At 44.1% G+C, this 15783-nt stretch overlaps 2 protein-coding genes across 7 annotated transcripts in view; one reads left to right on the forward strand and one right to left on the reverse strand.

Annotated features, from left to right (window-relative positions):
• Positions 1-15783, reverse strand: part of HYCC1 (hyccin PI4KA lipid kinase complex subunit 1) — a 216770-nt gene that overhangs the window by 147126 nt on the left and 53861 nt on the right. The gene's annotated exons all lie outside the window — the stretch shown is intronic.
• KLHL7 (kelch like family member 7) overlaps positions 8503-15783 on the forward strand; it is a 55466-nt gene continuing 48185 nt past the window's right edge. The window contains exon 1 of one of the 3 annotated variants that reach the window (XM_069587658.1): positions 8503-9871. In XM_069587658.1, the coding sequence (XP_069443759.1) occupies positions 9752-9871 (120 nt within the window). In that variant the 5' untranslated portion in view covers positions 8503-9751. Of the gene's footprint in view, positions 9872-10366; positions 10529-15783 lie in introns of those variants that run through there. The other 2 variants (XM_069587659.1, XM_069587660.1) reach the window with 2 other exon arrangements.

Genomic DNA, 15783 nt, shown 5'->3' on the forward strand with positions numbered 1-15783 from the left:
AGGGTCTTTTCCAATGAGTCAACTCTTCACATGAGGTGGCCAAAGTATTGGAGTTTCAGCTTTAGCATCAGTCCTTCCAATGAACACCCAGGACTGATCTCCTTTAGGATGGACTGGTTGGATCTCCTTGAAATTTGAACAGGCAATTCACACACTCTGTTTAGTACTAGGTAAAGTTTACAGACAAGAAGCATTAATGTTTATAGTCTAGTTAAGCTTGTATAGGCTTACTTCATTTTACTGAGTGTTTGCCATGTTAGGACTAAGAATACAAAGGTAAGAAGGAAAAACAAACCCTTGCCACCAAAATTTCACTTGGTCCTGACTTTACAAGCACTTCTTTAACTCGTTTCTTTTTAAATTTTATTTATTTTTAATTAAAGGATAATTACAAAGAGTCGGACACAACTGAGCGACTGAACTGAACTGAACTGAACTGACAACGTTGTTTTGGTTTCTGCCATACGTCAACATGGATCAGCCATAGGTATACATATGCCCCCTCTCTCTTGGGCCCCCTCCCACCTCCCTCCCCACCCCATCCCTCTAGGTTGTCAAAAAGCTTGAGCTGGGTTTGAGTTCCTGGAGTCATACAGCAAATTCCCACTGGCTATTTATTTTACATGACTCTTGAATTTAAAAGAAGCAGCTTTGGTTGTGAAGGAAGCTAGAAGGGAATGATCATTTTGCCTAAAGAGTTCTCAGTGGGGAATTACCTGGTGGATAATAGATGTTTCTGAGCAGCCAAAACCAATTTCACACATTCCAAATACTGAAAGTCACAGGAAGAATCCCTAGGCGTGCCTCCTGGAGCCTTTATTCCTATTTTATACACAATTTTAGCCATGGTGGTACGTGAAAATACTGGCTCCCTTACAAAGACACATTTTGAGAACTTTCAAACTTAATACTGGAGGGAGGTTCTTCAGCCGGGAGGTAGAGTGGAACCATGCAGTCCTGGTTTACCCTCATCTGATTCTAGTAGCTTTGTTTTCAAGGTATATTTGACCAACACCCACAACTGATAAAAGAGCAAATGGTGCCATAGCCCTAGAAAGTTGGAGGTTACCCTGAAGGATTTGATAAGGTGTTATGATTGTATAACCTTTAGAGAAATTAACCCAGAAGATACTATGGTTTTATTACCCTGTAGAATGTTCCTCAGGTTTGTATCTCATTTAACCACATTTCCTTTTGCTAACTGTATACACGTTTGTGTGTGCGTGAAGCAAGAAGACCAACTCTATTGGCTAATTGCTTAATTCCTGACTCCCTCACTAATAAAAATTAGATGTGTGAATGCTAAGTTGCTTTAGTCATGTCCGACTCTTTGTGACCCTATGGACTGTAGCACTTCAAGATCCTCTGCCCATGGGATTCTCCAGGCAAGAATACTAGAGCAGGTTGCCATGCCCTGCTCCAGGGGACCTTCCCAGCCCAGGGATCAAACCTGCATCCCTCATGTCTCCTGCATGGGCAGGCAGGTTCTTTACCACTAGTACCACCTGGGAAATCCAAAAATTAGACACATTCTAACAAATAACTTTGTTCAAGAATTTTGCTTTTAAAGTTCTGTATTCTCGTAGCTAAGTCGGTAAATAATCTGCCTGCAGTGCAGGAGACCTGAGTTTGATCCCTGGGTTGGGAAGATCCTCTGGAGAAGGAAATGGCGCCGCACTCCAGTATTCTTGTCTGGAGAATCCCATGGACAGAGGAGAGCCTGGCAGGCTACCGTCCATGGGGTTGCAAGAGTCGGACACGACTCAGCAACTAAACCACTACCATTTGCTTTTATAGCTCTGTCGCACACAGTATCTGAGATACTTAGCTGCTCTTCAAAGACTGAGAGAATTTCAAGGCTATCTCATCCTTGTTACTTTCTTCTTAGCTCCTACCCCATCTACAGAAGGAGGCAACCATCTCAACATTCATGCCAGAGTGTCTTTTATTGGTAGTTTTGATGGCTTTGTGGTTGGGGCCAGTAGAGATGTATTCTTAGCTCATGGCAGCTGCTCAGGCCTCTCCTTCCCAGCCTCTCATCAGTTGACTGGCACTATGAAGGACCTGATCAGGACCTTTTAGATACTTCAGTGTAAGTATCTGAATGTACCAAAGTGCCAAAATTCTGTGCCAAGAGACACATATCCAGAAGCATTTCTTAAAGAACTTTGTAATATTTGTAACTCCCATATATTTGCTGTTTCTATTACGGCTTTTCCCTGGTAGTTCAGACGGTGAAGAATCTGCCTGCAACACAGCAGACTGGGTTCAGTCCTTATTTGTTTCTCTAAAACAAATGTTAAAACTTCAAATAAGAAGAGCCTATGTTGAGGGATCATGAGAATAATTTTTCCTTTTTAATTTATGTTCTTCCTCTGTAAATAAGCACTGTTAGCAGTTTGATTTATAGTTTGGTTTCCAGTTTTTCTACACATTTTCAATATGTTCTGCTATCTTTCCATATCATAGGCTGTCTCTTTGAACCACTTCCTCACAGTCATGAAAGATTTTCGCAAAAGACTTTGAATGTTGGTACAACAATGGATACGTGAAAATTGTGCTCAACCTATTTGGGGATTTAGAAAAGAATTGCTTGGAATTTTTCTGTTTTGTCTATTGTTGGAAAGATGTATGAAGTATGGGGAAAGGCTGGTGAAAACATGGAGAAGACGATAGAAAAGAAACTTAGAGAAGCTGGAAAGAGTTACCTAGAAAGTCTGGTCTGTAAGTCTCCAGTGAGAAGGGGGTGTGGGAGTCAGGATTCTCACTGACTTTATAGGGTCGCTCCTATCTGTGTATTTGTCAGGGAGAGGAGAGGGCGGTGACAAATGATGAGGACAGATTAGTGCAGGAGAACACAACTGTCCTTAAAAACATGGGCGTTGAGTGCAGCTGAGAAACTGAGAAGAGTATCAGATGGCTATTCCAGATGAGCTGGACAAAGATGCTTGTTACCAAACTCAGCTTCGGGTGTTCACTTCTCTAAAACCAGTACTGGAGAGGAAAGCGTTGATTGGGAAAGGAAAGCTTGCCTATATTCAGGAGGCCAGCAACCTGGGGAAAAGGCAGACTCGTATCCCAGAACCAACTCCAAAGATTCTGCTTGGCCATGAAAATTTTTCACTCAAAAGACCTGAACACTTCGATGGATTTCAGGCAAGTACCTATGCGAATTATAAGCATTTGAAGGTGGTCAGGCCGAGTCATATTGGGTGCGCATCCAGTTAGTGTTTATAGCAGAGAAAGTTTATTCATGAGGCAACCAAGCAAGGAGACGGGAGAACAAGTCTCAGATCTGTCCTCTGGAAGGCAAAATATTTATGGGATATTAAAGCAGGGCGGGGCTTGCCTGGTGGCTCAGTGGTAAAGGATCCACCTGCCAATATAGGAGACATGGGTTCGACCCCTGATTCCAGAAGAGCCCACATCCTGCAGAGCAACTAAGCCCGTGCTCCACCACCACTGGCCTGGGTTCTAGAGCCCAGGAGCTGCAGCTGCTGAGGCCTGAGCACACTAGAGCCCATGCTCTGCGGCGAGAGCAGCCCCCGCGGTGAGAAGCCTGCAAGCGGAACCCCGGGAGTAGCCCCTGCTGGCCTTGACTAGAGAAAAGCCCGCGGAGCAAGCAAGGCCCGGCACAGCCAAAAATAAACAAAATAAACACTTTTTAAAAAGCAGGGTGGTTTTAGGTGTGGGGAAAGGTGATTGGAGGTAGGGAAAAGGTGAGAGGTGTTTCTGGGTTATGTGCTTCTTCGTGGGATACATGTTCAAAAATGGCAGTTTTTAGCCTCCTGATGTTAAAAGGTCATTCACTGGACACCTGGGCAGGCCCAGTCTGGGGGCTGGTGGTCCCAACCACTCTTGACCAGTTTGAGCTGGATAAGAGTCAACTCTAGGTTTCTAGAAAACAACTTAAATCCACCTGTTACCATAGTGACCCATACGTCAGAGACATTATCTATAGGGGTGGTTAAGGAGCCCTGTAATATATTATCTGGGCTACAGGAAGCTTGGAGGGTAGATAATTAAGAAAAACAACAACTAAATTAGTTGTTTAAGAAAAACAACTCATTTACTAACTAGTAAAGGGAGGTTACAGAGAGGGTTTTAATAACCTATTCCCTTATCTACTGTTTTGTAAGACACACTTGGGATTTAAGATGCCAACCCTATAGGGTTAACTTCGGTTAACCCTATAGGGTACAGTTTCAATTTCACATGACAACGAATTGTGCATTTCTCCTTTGTACAAACAGAATAGCCATCGCCTGGGCTAGGATCTGTGGCATAATTATAGCCACTGTTAGGTTGGCCTGGGTCAGTAGACAGCAACCCTGAGGTTCAGGGTCAGCAAGGGCAGTGACAGTGCTGATGGTCTCTGGGTAACAACAGCTTGGGCTGGTCAGGGCATGCCTTCAGTCTGCTCGGGTTTCAGAAGGCAGTGTACCAGGCATTTCGGTCCACAAAGCAACAGCAGCACATTATGGAGTGTTACAGCATCAGGGCCGTTCTGCGGAATCCTCTGACCTCAAGGGGGCACTCTGAGTTTTGGGTTTAAGAAGGAAAAATAATAGCTAGACAAATATTTGGACACTAATCAGAACGCCCGGGGCTTCTTGTATATACAGTTCTTGGGGAGTAAAACTCAAAAAAGACTGGACTTCCTGCAGTCATGGATGCCACACTAAATTGTATAATATAGGGAAGCATGACTGGTAAGGATCATATGAGGCCATGCTTATCCGGATCACTCTGAATACTTCATTTTTTGCTTCTGCTGAATTCTTTTCTTCCTCAGGGTCAAATCTGTATTCTATTTTCCCTAGTGAGTATTCTTTTCTTGTTGGCCTTATCCTGTGTCTTCAATGACTTACTGGATATTTTATGCATATATTATCTCACATTTAATTTGCCTAAAACCCACCTTAACAAACCATGCTTATAGCTGAAATTCAGCTTCTGTACCCTAGTATCAAACTGAATCTCAGAGACAGAGCTTTGGGTGAAATAGAAAAGAACAGCTTTATTGCTTTACCAGGCAAGGGGAAGCAGAGCAGACTAATGTCCTCAGAACTAAGTGGTGGCTCCAGTGGAGGTAATGAGTTTTATAGTAACCGTTCAAAGAGGTGGGTGTGATCAGCTCATAGCCATTCTTCTGATTGGTTGATGGTGAGGTAATTGGGAGTCAGCATTGTCAATCTTCTGGTCCAACCAATCTGGGGTCTACATGCTGGTGGGAAGCACACAGTTAACTTTCTCTGGTAGGGGTTTCAGTATCGGCAGAATAGCTCAAAGATATTGCTGTGTATATTCATTGAGGGGGTGGGGGGAAACCAGGAGCCTGCCCCAAGGCTGTACTATTGTTTCTTGATTGCTCTTCTCCTGTTTCTGCATCTCCTCCCTTCCTTGATTAGCAGCTCTTTGAACCTGCCCTTGGGAACTCAGGGAAGGTCATGGAAGCTATGTGAAGACTATTTCCTACAAACAAGAAATGCACAGAAAGACTTTTGTGCCCTGAAGACCCACAGGGTCCTGCTCGGTTTCATGCTTACAAATCAATAAGAAAAAAAATATCCAAAAGGAACATGAACAAAGGACATAGACAATATAGAAAATGCATGAAATAAAAAACATAAATGACCGATAAACATGAAAAAATGTTCAGTCTCATTAGGAATTTCTAAAATAACACGCAAAAAAAAATCACTTTTTTGCCTGTCATATTGATAAAGGTTTCTAAAACCTAGAGTTCCACTGTCATAATGTTGCAGTGACAAGGAAAAGAGGAATGAGGTTTTTTTTTTCCCTTTCCTGAGAACAAAGAAGATAAAACAGTGAGTAGGCCTGAACATTCCTAGATTCTTAACTTCTGCATGTCTTTAAGCTTGCTTTTCTGCTCCCTAACTCTGCAGGAGTTACAATTCACATTTTCTCCTTTGATTCTATGCTAAATACATCCCCTATCTGGTGTTTACCCCTTACGACACCCTTCCTCCTTAAAGTTACATATCCGAAAGGAGGTCAGAGCCACTGAACTGCCAGAATCAGATACCCGGTTACTGACACCAGTTTATGACTTTCTCTGAAACAATGCAAGAGGAAGTAATCAAGATCCTGTCACCTTTGCTCCTCATCACTGATCCTGAATGTGAGCCCTTGCCTTATATAAGCCCCTAGACTCCTCGTGGAGGGGGAGCACAGTTCTTGAGGCATGAGTCTACTGTATTCCCTTCTCTGCAGGCTGAGAATAAAAGCCATCTTTCTATTCTTCAAACTCTGTCTCCACATTTTTCATTTGGCCTCGGTGGGCAGAGAAGGCAAAGATTTTGGCTGGCAACAATGATCCAGATTTAAAGTTCTTTTTCAGGTAGTGATTCCAGCGTCTCCAAGACTGAAGTCAGTTTTCTGGTCTGCCCGGGATTCTTCCCTCCAGGTGAATGAGCCCTCCATTCATTAGTTAATCTTTACAAAAGAAACAAAGGAGGTTTTCAGACATTTAGAAAAGGTAAGAAACCTCAAAATGTCATCTACAACAGCAAATTATACCTAATCAAGTTTCAAGCAATAGGGATAAGTCATTTCCAAACACTTAACATACAAGTATACTTGAGATTTTTCTGAGAAGGACACATTACTTGTTTCCCAAAGTAGTATTCCCAGGGATCCTATTTCAGGAGAGAGGAGGGGGATGGTTTATAGAACTGGTTTCTGAGGAACACATTTTAGGAAATTCTGGATTAAATAACAATAGTTAATATTGTCAACTCAGTAAAGCGATACTCTTTGCCTTGCTCTGGCACCAAGCTGTTACAAGGAGCACACTGACTAAAACCACCCACCCTGGCCAGGCACCATAGTAACCATTTGCATTAATTATTTTACAATAGGAGGTCCTGGTAATGAACATGGAAGTACCAGCACCAACCAGGAAAGTGAAGTGAAAGCCACTCAGTCGTGTCTAACTCTTTGTGACCCCATGGACTGTAGCCCTCTAGGCTTCTCTGTCCATAAAATTCTCCAGGCAGCAATACTGAAGTGGGTTGCCATTCCCATCTCCAGGGATCTTTCTGACCCAGCGATCGAACCTGGGTCTCTTGCATTGCAGGCAGATTCTTTATCATCTGAGCCACCAGGGAAGCCATGTGAGACACCAGGGAAGCCCCACCAACTGGAAAAGTTCGGGAAAGGTCAAAAGGAGATGCCACTATGACCTCCCAGAATCCTTCTCGCTGACATCCATCTTGGCTGAGCAATGCACGCACCACCAGGAAGGATTCTGAGTCAGAATGATTGGCCAAAGACAACTGGGAAACTAACCCCGTCACCATAAAACCTGAGACTGTGAGCCACGTGTCACAGCAGTTCTCCTGGCTTCCCTTACCCTACTGCTCTCCACCCAGGTACCCCAGTACAATCTCTTGCTTTGTCAGCACATGCGTCTCCTCAGACAATTCATTTGTTAATTCAAGTGTTAGACAAGCACCCCCTTTCGGGCCCTGGAAGGGGTTCCCTTCCCACAACGTAAGTATTTTTGCAAACCTTATAACAGTTCCATGGTAAGTTTTATTTTTACAGATAAGGAGACTTAAACACAAGAGAGGCTAAGCAACTTGTTCAAAGTTGGCAGTCTAGAGAGTGGCATACTTGACTCTGCATCCAGGCAAGCCTTCTGCCTAACCTCTGTGCTGTATAACTTTCATGGTCTCTAAGCTCTGAATCCTAAGGCTCTCCCATGGCCTTTAGTGTTCCGTGTTCTGCAGTACGTGAAAGGTCTTTTTCTGACATCAAGTAGAGGGATGCTATTCCTTGATTCCTTTGCCTTATTACAGAAAGGCATGCTACCTCATCGCCTACATTTCTGCCTTTGAATCCAGGATCCTCGGTGTCTTCCAAAGCCTTAGAGTAAGAAGACAGGTTTCTACTTCCTTTCAATTAAAAGAAAAGTTTAAATATATTCATTCTTCACTTTTCTAGGTCATTTAATAAAGTAAACAAAATTTTCCTCTAACTCCATTAGGGGATAAATGGTTTCTATTGTCAGGGTCCACTCTAAAGTCTCAAATTACAGTTGATTCTTTAACAACAGGGGTCTGAACTGAGTACTGACAGAGTGATTTTTATTTTAATAAGTACATGCAGTACTACATGATTCACAATTGGTTGAATCACCTGTTGCAGAACCACGGATATGGAGGGTTCACTATGGGATTCTGAGCATTTGTGGATTTTGGTATCCCCAACAGCTTCTGGATCCAACCTGCAAATACTCAAGGATGACTGTCTTGACTAGTTAAAACAGAAGATCCGAGAACATTTAGATTAAAAAAAATTATAAGGTACACAGAGGTATAAATGTCTTACTCTTTTCTAAGAATGCTTAGATTTTTTTTTTTTTTTGGCTGCACCTTCCTCCACCAGGAATCCAACCAGCACCCCAGGTGGAAGCAGTGGAAGCACAGTCATAACCATGGACCACCAGGAAACTCCCTTTTTTAAAGCTTTTTTTTTTTTTTTGCTTAGATTTTTGTTTGTTTTTGGAGCGCCTTATAAGCCACTTGCTCTTTCATTTGAATTATACTGTATTGCTTTCTCCTAATCAAGAGAAAGTGTAATGCTTTGATAGTCAATTATTTTACTTAAAGCATGTTTCTATATATTCCTATATGCATGCATGCATGCTAAATCGCTTCAGTCGTGTCTGACTTCGTGCGACCTTATGGACAGCAGCCCACCAGGCTCCTCTGTCCACGGGATTTTTCAGGCAAGAATACTGGAGTGGGTTGCCATTTCCTTCTCCCATATTCCTATATAGACCTAGGTAGAAAATTAAAGGGATATGTATAAGTTTTCAAAATGTAAATTTCAAATAACCTTATATTATAGATATTATATGCTAGAAATAATATGATTTATAGTTACAAAAAGCATCTCATGAGTTCTATGATTACTCTGGGAAGCCTAATTGGAGATTTCTGGAAAAGCTGACACCTGATCTTAGTTTCAAACACTGAGAAGTAAACCAGCCTAAGCAGGCAGCCATTCCACATCAGGGAAACACCAATGGGGACTATGTATCCTTGCTTTATGACTCCCAAGCAAATAAACCTTATTTTCCATGCAATAAACCTTAACTTGCAGTACGTGGTGGTCTTCTCCCATTTAATATTGAGCGCCTACAGCATGTCATCTTCTGATACGGCAACACCGACGCTGGTCCTTACGGAGTTTACGCTAACGGGACGCTCTTTAATGCCTTCTATCACCCAATTATCCCCAAAAGATAATCTCGCCACGTCAGCCAAATTTGTAAAACCTGTCTTGGGCAAAGGGAAAGGAACGCGCAACTCCGGACCAGCTAGAAACCAAAACAGCGGCGCACGGAAAGGACGTTCGGCACCGGCCTCCAGCCGCTCGGAGAGGCGCGCGGCTCTGACGCGTAGGCCCCGCCCCCTACTCCTTCTTAGCGGCCCCGCCCCCTCGAGCCAAGTGCGCAGGCTCCTCCTCCGGGCTCCGGTTCTGCTGGAGACGCAGCCCAGCGACTACATCGCCTTACAGCGATCTTCTGAGCGGGTCGTCTGGCCTTGCCCTACTGCAAGGTCTGCGGTGTCCCCGCGCTTCCGCAGGCGGAGTGGTACAGCCAGCCACTCTCCCAGCCTCGGTGGTTTGGTGAACACAAGCCCCAGCGTGCCTGGAAAGTGCAACCCCTCGCCCGGCCCGGCGAGTCCCGGGCGTGAGCCGCGCTGACCGAAGGAGGATGGCAGCCTCTGGGGTAGAGAAGAGCAGCAAGAAGAAGACCGAGAAGAAACTTGCTGCTCGAGAGGAAGCCAAATTGTTGGCAGGTTTCATGGGCGTCATGAATAACATGCGGAAACAGGTACCGCCTCTGTGGGAGTGACCGTCGGCGTGGGGGAGGTGGTCCGGGGCTTGGGCCCCTGACGGACCCGGCTGAAACCCGCGCCCCGTGGATCGCGACCCTCTTCTTCCTCTGTCCTCGCCCTTCCTTGCATTTTCGCACGCCGGCGAAGCAGCTGCTGGTGGAGGGTCGCGTTAAACAGCTCTCCAGCAGAAGTGCCTCGTTGTCCGCCGATGCTGTGGCTCCCAGGTCAGACTCCTAGGGGACCTCTCGGACTGGCGTCCGGCGTCGGGTATCGGTTGTATAACAGCTGTGCCCTAGTTATCTCTTTGTGAGCCGAGCATCCCTCCATTGGCCAGCCGTTTTTAGCTGCCGTGAGATCTCGTGCGAAGAATCCCATTGGCACAGCCCAAACCGAAGCCCTCGAGGAAGGGAGAAGCATTGCTGGCCCTGACATCAGCTCCTCTTAAATAAGGATCCCCGCCTCCCTTCTGTATTACCGGGGTGGAGCTAGGAGAAGGCAGTCTCCTGTACGTGTTAATTTAGAGCAGAAACGGTCGTGGATAAATTCCGTGCCATCCATTAAGGGCCCCTTGCGCCTCTGTTACTTAAGAGGAGTCTTTGTTCTGTCTTTGATGTGTGGCGTTTTAGTGACAGTCTTCGGCACGTCGGCGAAAGGTGGGTTGTGAAAAGAACGGGTTTTAACGCCAAAGAATGTAGACCAGAGAATCTGTTTGTTTACGAATGCCTCTTAGACCAGAAAAGTCGCTTGGTCATTTTCCTCATCCTGGAAGCTTTGTTTGTAGAAATGTGCGTCCAGGGAGATCTGTGGGAATGTTTCAGTTTTGTGTCTGTGGTCCTGTTTTTCATGACAAAAGCAGGATGTGAGTGTAACTGCAAAACCTAGCTTGCTCATTTGGTGGTGCTGAAACTGCACAAACCAGATTGGGACTTGAACTTAATTGAGAGCATACAGCTGGTCTCCGGACTTTATTGAAGGTCGGTTTCTTTTTTCCTGCGGCTTTGTAGGATTAGTTCCTCAGGTAGGAATTGAACCAGCGCCCCCAGCAGTGAAAGCCGAGTCCTAACCTCTGGGCCTCCAGGGAATTCCCAAAGCTCAGTATCTTTGTCTTATGGTGGAAGGAATTCAGTGAAGTGACAGGTAAGAAGTGGATTTATTTAGAGGTGCACAACCCATAGACAGAATGCAGTCTGTCTCAGTACCTGAGAATGCACCTTGATATGGTTAGTTTTCCGGGCTGGATAATTTTATAGGCTAACGAGTGGGAAGATTATTCCAACGGTTTCAGGGGAAGGGGCAGAGATTTCTGGGAACTGGGCCATCACCCACTTTTTGGCCTTTTATGGTTAACCTCAGAAGAGTCAGGGCACTGGTGGGGGTGTCATTTAGTTTGTGCTAATGCATTACAGTAAGTGTGTGATGAGGCTCAAGGTCCACTGGAAGTCGAATCTTCCACCATCTTGGACCAAGTTGGTTTTAACCAGTTTTTGTCATGTCGTGTGGCTGCGCCACCCTTTTAAAGGTTGTGCCCTGCCCCCTTTCCTACCGTTTCTGTTCTGATGGGAATATGGACAATAATAGAGGAATTTCAAGATTTTTTTGAAGATAATAATTGCTGGTGTCTTTAAGAAAACTCTGCTGGCATCTTGTTTTTGTTCATTAGCTCCTGACATAGTGCATGAGTGCAGTAGACGGCAGTGGGAGTGCATTTAAATCTTTCCTGGTCTTTGGGCTGAAGTAGCTGTGAATGCCTGAATTCAATATTTTATGTAACTTTCATGCATAAATTTACATGTAAACATTCATGTTCCTTTCATGTGAACCTTTTTTGTTTATGACACCACTGACATTATTGATGCATTTAACTAGTGTCTGCCTCTAACAGGTAAAAGAACCCTAGTTGACTAGCGCCCAGATTTGTTTCCAACAACCCTCCCATTCCCCCAAATGCGTGTTTTCATATGCAGACTATAGCATTGTGAAGCATTGCCTCATTCTGTAGATAGGGTGCAACTGGGCTGGAGCATCAAATGTCTGCTTGAGAAGGAGGGGATTGTCTGAGACTATGTTTAGCTTTGGGGGTTTAAAATTGATTCATAACCACTTTTTAGACTTAGCCTTAAGCAATATTAGTATCTACTTATTGTTACAATAGAAATACAGAATACTAAGTAGCAGGATTCTGTTACTGAGTGGGAAGGGAAAAATGGACCCTGGATGAGCCATCAGGAATTTCTTCCACAATGGCCTTAATCTGCCAGTTTCTGCTTTTCGTCGATGGCTTTGCTAACAGTTCTCCAGGAGCATTTTTACCAACTTCTTAGAATCCTGCATCTTTTGTTAAGACGTGTAGTTTGACTTTTGCAGTTGATTTACGTTGTACACGTATTGTCCTGTTTGACATAATACAGAGGAGGCTCACCAAGGACTGACAAGGGCAGCTGATGGGAAGTGGCAGAGGAGAAGCTAGTGTAAGCTAGAGGAGGAATGTTGAAGTGAGAACCAGTTTTTAAATTGTCATTGTTCTCTGGTGAATACTTTTGTGTTATTACTATTTTTTGCATCCCCTTATGTCCTCATTACTTTGAAGATGGGATGACAAGGGCCCTTCTATACACACCCAGAAACATCCCTACAAGAATTGAAGAGCACTGTGAACTTAGAATTCCTGAATCCCAATTCCTGCTCTATCATTAAGTAGTTGTGCGATCTTAGACAATAGGATTTAGGTCATTCATCTCTCTGTGACACTTGAGTCAATCTGTATGTAGTGGTGAAAGGGGATGCTGCTGAGCCAGCTGCTGCTGCTCAGCTTCCTGTGAAGCCTTTTCTTCCATTATCCTTTCAGTCATTTCTAGCCTCCTGTTTTTAAGTAAACTTGACAATGAAGTGTAAGATTGACAAAAAGGATCCAGATCATAAATGTGCAGCTCAAAGAATTATTGCAAAATTAACATACCCCCTCCAAGAAAAAGAACATGACTAATACACCAGAGGTCTCCCTCTTATGCCCTTCTCAGTTGCTACCTCCTCAAAGGTAACCACTATTCTAATTTCTGCTGCCACAGACTTGTTTTTCCTGCTTTTGAACTTGCGTACATGGAATCATAGAGCATACATTCATGTGTCTTGGTTTCTTAAAGCTCACATTTTGTTTGGGAGATTTATATATATTGTCGTTTGTTGCTCTAGTCCATCTTCATTGTATGTAGTTTGCATACATACAAACTTGCATGAACATTGCATGAACACACCACAATTTATCCCTTCTATCATGCTGGGTATTTGGGATTATTAAAACTAATACTACTGTGAACATTTTTGCACATGTCTTTTGATGTGTACACACGTGCCTTTGTTGGGAAATACCCAAGAATAGAGTTGCTGAGTCACAAGGTAGGCTGCATTCAGCTTTACTCGGTATAGGGGTACAATTTCTGAAGTTGTGCCAGTTCACGCTTCAGCCAGTTCTGTATGACAGAGGCTTTTGCTCTGTCTTAGCCAGCACTTGGTATCGTCAGTCTCTATGACATTAGCCATTCTAGTGGCTGTATGCTGCTGCTGCTAAGTCGCTTCAGTCGTGTCCAACTCTGTGTGACCCCAGAGACGGCAGCCTACCAGGCTCCCCCATCCCTGGGATTCTCCAGGCAAGAACACTGGAGTGGGTTGCCATTTCCTTCCCCAATGCATGAAAGTGAAAAGTGAAAGTGAAGTTGCTCAGTCGTGTCCGACTCCTCGCAACCCCGTGGACTGCAGCCTACCGGGCTCCTCCGTCCATGGGATTTGCCAGGCAAGCGTACTGGAGTGGGGTGCCATTGCCTTCTCCGAGTGGCTGTATAGTAGCATCTTATTTTATTTGGTGGAGTGCCTTGTCATTTTTCCAACTTTTTGTTTAGGTTCACATTATCTGTTACACTAGAAAGGGGCTCTTCAAAGCAGGGCAGGGTCATTAGTCACTACTGCACGTACCCAGTGCTGATGCTGTTTGTTAATGCAGTCCAGAAGATCCTTATCAATTGAGAGATGTTTTGAGAACTTTGAGTACCACTATAGTTCAGTTTCCTCAGGTTAAATGAATTAAAGAATAATTAGAAAGTAAGAGCTTATGTTAAAGCCCCATTGAGGGTGAAGTGAGAGAACTGCAAAGCTAATTTTGAAGACTGGATGCTTGCTGAGCCGTCACCTCAGTTCTCTTACTATTATTAAAATAACTCACCCTCTGTATGCTCACTTCTCCAAGACTGTCAGTTATTACACATCGGTAATCCTTAGGGTCTCCTGCAATGATCTAAGCCTTCTGCATCAAATCCTCAATAATAGAAACACTTCTCAAGCACTTACTTTGGATATAACAGCCATTCTGCAAAGTGTTTTACAGGCTTTTCTCACTGAATTTTCATAACAACGCCCATTGACAACTCCCTATTATCCAGACCTCCCTGTCCTTAACTCTTCCCAATTTTCTCTTTTTGTCTGTCCGGTTTAGGAGATATCTCTCTCTCTTTGCTCTCTTTTCAGTGTCCCAAGCTTTCTTGGCCCTCTGTCCTTTTTTTCACATCCTTTGGGCAAACAGCATTGATGACTGTTCACCTTTGTGCAAGGCTCCCAAGCACAGCTGAAGAATATCCCATTACTGGGCAGCCCTCCACCGGGTGAGTCCTGACTTCACCTGGCCTGGCAGTACTACTTACTGGTGAGCAATCCCACTTACCTATTTATTTTACTGTTCTCCTCTAACCTGAACCCTGTATCCTCACTTTCAGTAGATCATCCCTCTTTTGACATCACAAATAAATATAAGTCATTAGTCTGGAACTATCTATCTTTCATCTTTCCACCACCAAATCTGTAAACTTGTTTTGGCACTTTTAAAAAATTCTGCTACAGTGACTAAGGCCATTGAAAGCCAGCACTTCCATCTGGGCCTTGACTTTCTCAGTACTAGTCTAATCAGAAAAGTTGCTGCACCGTTAATTACTCTATCCTTGTTAGGCATCATTAACTTCTCCTCTGCTGGATGCTACTGTCAGCATTTAGGCATGTTTTAACCTCTCTAGCTTGTAAACCAACCAATAAACCAATCCACCTATTCTTCGTCTCTGTAGTTCCCTGTAAATACCTCTCTCCCTCTTTGGGTCACTGGTTATCTATTCCCCTGTTGCAGTTTGGCGTTTTAACTCATCCTTTCAGGTGAGTATCTGTTGAGAATCCATTGTGTGAGACCTACTTAACATAAACTGGCAGGTACCAGAGACTGGTAAAAAGCCAGTGTGACTGGAGCACAGAACGTAGCGGGAGGATGGTGAAAGATGAAAATGGACAAGTTGCTCGAGATCTACCCGGGTACAGCCTCATAAGTCAAGTTAGTGGGTTTTGCCTTTTCTCTGATACCCTTTCACATATATCTGTGAGAGGAGGAAGAGGTGTTATCAGTTTTTCTTTTGACCGAGATGATTGACTGCTCTGTGAAATAAGTGAATTAACTCAGTAGTTGCTGACACACCAAACAGAAGTTCCCAATGAGATGGTCCTTTGGACAGAGGTGAGAGCAGCAACAGCAATATCAGTGAAGTTGTTGTTCAGCCACTAAGTCTTGTCCAGCTCTTTGCAACCCCATGGGCTGCAGCACACCAGGCTTCCTTGTCCTTCACTGTCTCCTAGAGTTTGCTCAAACTCATGTCCATTGATTGAGTCAGTGATGCTGTCTAACCATCTCATCCTCTGCCGCCCCCTTCTCCTTTTACTCTCAATCTTTCCCAGCATCAGGGTATTTTCCAGTGATTTGGCTCTTTGTATCAGGTGGCCAAAGTATTGGAGCTTCACCAAAGGTGATATATTCAAGAGATTTAGGAGGTAAGATCAACAGGTTAGGCATAATAACCATCCTGTGTGGTTGTGATGACTAAATTAG

This window comes from Ovis canadensis, chromosome 4 (genome assembly GCF_042477335.2).
Source record: "Ovis canadensis isolate MfBH-ARS-UI-01 breed Bighorn chromosome 4, ARS-UI_OviCan_v2, whole genome shotgun sequence".
In the NCBI taxonomy this organism is placed as follows: Eukaryota; Metazoa; Chordata; class Mammalia; order Artiodactyla; family Bovidae; genus Ovis; species Ovis canadensis.